Below are 4,956 nucleotides of genomic sequence, written 5' to 3'. Positions count from 1 at the left end.
ATACTTAAGTGTACTTTTTGGAAGTTTTAATACTTAAATATAAATCCGTTTCAAGTTTTGGCGCTTGGGATGTTCAGCACTCTTAAACATGCCTCGTTTGCCATTGCCACAACATCACAACCAATCTCATTTCCCTTATTCACTGGGAAGTCTCGCGCGTGGCAAGTCTTTATTTATTTGTCCATTTTATAATCATAACAGAAAAAAATATATATAGGGGAGATAAAAATAACTGAAAATGATACTCAAGCCCCACCCAAATACAAAGAATTTAGACTAGACACCTCTCTTCCTTCTCTACTTGGCTAATAATTCCTCTTCTCCATCTAAGATAGAAACAACCAAAGACAACGAATAATATCACCCACCAACAAAGTGAAGACTGGCTTAATTACATCGATAGATTACATGGGCGACATAGCCGGAGCAACGGCCGTGATGTCCGAGGACTCGCTACCCGCCGGACTGGCAGCTGCACCCGAGCTCATCAGCACGATCATCGCACGGTGCGGATTGGTCCATTGCATCTCGCACAGGTCCGGCAAAAACACTCCTGCAAAATCATTTCGATGCAAGAAAAACATAAGTTGACCCTTCTATTTTATTAAATTTGTGAACGGTAACTTCTTCACAAAAGGAAAATCTTCACAAAAAAAAAAAAAAAAAAAAAGATTGAATTTGGTCAAATACCACGATTGAGTACCCAAAAGAAAATTCCTTGGGTCAAACAGAAGGATCGAATAAGGAATGTTTCAATTTTTCCGCGGCGAAAGCGAAAGGAACTAAGCACAAACTCTTTCTATGGCCTTTTTATGCCTCTGACGTTGATGGTGAATCACATGTTCATACCTTCTCCGGCAGCCAAATTGTAGTAGAGGTCGATGATGTTGGGGCATCTACGGTAACACGCCGGGGAGCAAAGCTTGGCGGTGAACTGTGGCTCGAGGAGCGCGTCCGAGGAGATGCCGACGGCATCCCTATCGACCCCACAGGCGCGCACGCATTCATCAGTCTCAATGTACCCGCCCATCCTCTCCACTATGACCTCCGACGTCCGGCACTGGTACTCGACCCCACCACTCTGGTTCGCGTATGTCTCCAGCGAGCATCTCTTCCCCGAAGACGCGATCGAGAACGCGCACAGATCCTTCGGCAACTCCTCGCACACAATCTCAGCTGCAAAGAATTCCAGTCTCGACAGGATCAACGCGAGCAACGAAAGAACATGAGAGAAACAATCAAGGGTTTCGAAAGCCAAAACATAATTATGGGATATCTTTCTTTACCTAATGTTGCATGGAGGAAGAGGGAAGAGAGGAGGAGAACCAAAGTCATTTTGCTTGAGGAAGAAGCCATTGAAGTTTGCCAATCAAAGTAGGGTATTGTTTGGTGAATAGAGAGAATCGAGGAGGATTGGTTTTGTGTCCTTTAATGTAGCGTTTGGTGCCGCAAGATCTAAGAATGCACGAGGCGAACATGGCCATTTATAGACGGGCGTGTGCTTAGCTCGTCCATTTGCATTGGTCGCGGGTAACTGAAACACGTCTTTGAGGCCATGACGCTGACGTTTCGGTGGCGGGGGGGACGGGTTGGAGAAGCCTTCCTCGCGATTACGTCAGCGATAATTCGTAATTCAGTATTTATTTTCTGCTTACCGAGTCAATTGTGGAAAATTAAGAAATTGAGTTTGTCGCTCGTGTCGATGACGGCAAGAAGAAAACGAAACTTTTGGGTAATTTCGTTTGTTGACCGAGGATTGACCGTGTGCTTTACGGGTTCCAAAGCAAGAAAAATTGGTTTTAAGTGGAGTAAGACCGAACTTGGCCGTCAATGGTCGTCTCAGAAAATAAAATGGCAATTGATGTTTACATGGTTACATCTAACTTTCGGGGAAGCATAGGATTTGGACCCATCTGCCCTTTGTCGGATCGACATGGCTCGTAAGAATATCGAATTGTGGCATCAATTTTTTTTAACGTGGTGCATTTGAACTGTCAACCCAACTGATCTCTATGTATCGACGATTGTTATCACATCCATGTACATCGAATAAGGTTTCTACTATAAGGTGACAGCGGGCGCCTCTTGCAATCTGAATTCGGAATCTGTGTAATCAATCAATTTTTGGTTGTATTATTGATTTTTATTAAAATGGGTCGGTCCATGTTGGGCGACTAAAACAAAACGTGCCATCACATTCACGGCTTGAGCATACGTAGGGAAGGAGCGTAGGAGGAGCCAACCAAAGTAGTTGTTGCGTCAACGTTGACCACCCAAAAAAAAAGAAAAAGAAAACAAGAAGTAGAAATTGGAAAAAGGGCATGAAACTTTTGCGCTAAGTTCAAGTTACGAGTTGATTCGTGGGCCTACATGATGAGAACGCAGACTGCGCGAAACGTCGCATTCGAATTGCCCGTGTTGGAAAAGTTGCAAAAGTCTTCCCTTTGTGAAACGTGGAAATCCAAGGCGGTAGACTGGTAGTTTGTAGAAAGCCAGATAAGGTTCCATTCATTCATGTGGTCCTGAAATTGCGAAGGGTTTTTCCTTTTTGGTGGGACGCACAATGAAAATCCGGTATCTTCGTAATCAGATCAAAGCGCATTTACTCAAAATTTTCAAGAAAACGTAAGTTATAAGTTCTAATCGGACTAAGTTAATTATTGTTCCAAATCACACCCAATCTACATCTAGCACGTGTGTGAGCTCCGGCGGTTTAGAGATAAGCTCTCCCTTAATCCTTGGATCCTTCTACATCAACATATCTTTACTTGAACCTCCTCGGGTCGTTAAAGTACACCCACAAACTGTGCACATCAACCACCGTCAATTGCCAACTTGAACTACGTTGTCGTTGCAGCAGCCCAACATCTCACATCGCTAGACAGACTCTCCAAGGTCTCTTCTCGCTAGACCGACTGTTAAGGCAATTTCCACCAGAAGCTAAATTGATTGTGGGCCTTTCAATTAATCATCGGTCAATTGTTGTGAAAACAAGCGATCAGAAGTAACGCACAACGCAAGATTTTATTATAAATTAAAGAGATACAATGAGATTACAACTACCACCGTCAATTGCCAACTTGAACTACGTTGTCGTTGCAGCAGCCCAACATCTCACATCGCTAGACAGACTCTCCAGGGTCTCTTCTCGCTAGACCGACTGTTAAGGCAATTTCCACCAGAAGCTAAATTGATTGTGGGCCTTTCAATTAATCATCGATCAATTGTTGTGAAAACAAGCGATCAGAAGTAACGCACAACGCAAGATTTTATTATAAATTAAAGAGATACAATGAGATTACAACTACACTCAAGCCTCTCAATATTTTCAAGGTGTTTTGCGGTCCCCAATTATAAACAACAATCTAGATAGTTGTCCAAAAAGTTCTAAACCTAATGTTTGGCAGCAAACTCAGTCTTAAGTTTTTTTTTTTTAATTATGTCATTTTAGTTCTAAACATTTCAGCAATTTGTCAATTTAATTTTAGACCTTTCAATTGTATCAATTTAATCCTAAACTTTTTGAAAATTTATCAATTTAGTCATAAACTTATTATTTGGATATTTGGCGAAATTATTATAATAACAAATTGTCAAAATGTTTAGAATTGAATTGGGAAATCATCAAGAGGTTTAGGACTAAATTGATACAATTTAAAGGTTTAGAACTAAATTGAGAAATTGTCAAAATAGTTAAGACTAAATGGGCAATTGAAAGGTTTAAAATTAAATTGGCCTATGTACAATAGGTTTAGAACTTTCTGGACAATTTCTCTCAAAAATGGTCAAAATGTTTAGGACATCCCACCTAATTTCACACAAAAGAAAGCCACTTAATCTCACAAAAGAAGTGCATGAATTTACCACGAAATTTAATCCGTCGTGCAAAACTGCGATTATCTCCGGGATACAATTCATAGCCACCTCTTTAATCTCGCGCCTCCAACTTTAATGCACCTAAAGGCCAATTTACGGCGGCTAGCAGTAGACCACAGAAATGCATCATGCCTAAGAAGGCTAGCAACAGTAGGTTGGGGTATCAGCACAAAACGTGATCGATGATCGCTTGATTCGTCTGCTTGTATGAGAGACGTACACGACAACGGATTCAAGGATAAAGCAATCGGTAGTAGGTGTTCCTCTTTCTAATACGGAATAGAACACAGCTTCATGTCGAGTTCAAATCGGTGCATCATGCAATGTTATGATGTATCATCGTATTTAAGTACAAAAATGCTATAGCACGCTGTAAAATTGTCTTCCTACGGCATGACTTATCATCTCGACCAAACGTGCAAAAGACCGTACATCTCTGTATTTGAGCAATTCCCCACCGATCTCTTTGATGCGTCTATCCTGCTTGTCTTGTTGCCTGTTTGGATGAAAGAAAATTTGCTAACTCTTACGAATATCTAGAAATTAGTCACCGGCTAAATTAGCAAAAATGTTACGAAGCCGATCTTTCTTGTCTTGTCAGAGGAATTCTATTGTTAAGTGACCCCCATGCTAGAACCTATAGTAGCCGTTAATAACTAGGTTATACCGCAGGACATTAGTCGTGGTTGCTATGCAAAATCTGATCACTATGTACTTTTACATCGATCGTATGGAAGATTCATTCTGGGAGTAACCGTCTGTCGAGTTTTGGGCTTGGCCCAAGCCTAACCCATTTGCATTTTGAGTGCTCCTTCGTTTAAAAATAGAAAAAACCGAAATCAAACCATATAAAGAACTTTGCGCTTTCTTGCTAACTTAATTCACTCATAATCACAACTTCACAAATTATTGTTAATTTTCTTTTTCTTATTTTACACATGTTTTTTTTTTTTTTTTGCATTTTTTCAATTTTTTCAATTTTTTTTTTTATAACTTCCTCTTTAGGATGAAAGGCAATCGAATGGGTCCCCAATTTTCAAAAAATGACCAAAGTTCTTAAATGCTTACTTAAAAACAATG

The 4,956-nt window shown here is 40.5% G+C and overlaps 1 protein-coding gene across 1 annotated transcript; it reads right to left on the bottom strand.

The window, feature by feature from the left end:
* Positions 1-212: 212 nt before the first annotated feature.
* On the bottom strand, positions 213-1,477 carry LOC104433099. Its single transcript, XM_010045743.3, has 3 exons — positions 1,287-1,477; positions 850-1,176; positions 213-553 (listed from the first exon to the last, which is right to left on the bottom strand). The coding sequence occupies exons 1-3, from the start codon at positions 1,354-1,356 to the stop codon at positions 405-407; spliced, it is 546 nt and encodes a 181-aa protein (XP_010044045.1). The 5' UTR covers positions 1,357-1,477; the 3' UTR covers positions 213-404.
* Between the last annotated feature and the right edge of the window lie 3,479 nt (positions 1,478-4,956).

Source organism: Eucalyptus grandis, chromosome 1 (genome assembly GCF_016545825.1).
Source record: "Eucalyptus grandis isolate ANBG69807.140 chromosome 1, ASM1654582v1, whole genome shotgun sequence".
NCBI lineage: Eukaryota > Viridiplantae > Streptophyta > Magnoliopsida > Myrtales > Myrtaceae > Eucalyptus > Eucalyptus grandis.
The sequence above is the reverse complement of the archived record's forward strand: the minus strand, read 5'-3'. Positions and strand labels throughout refer to the sequence as shown.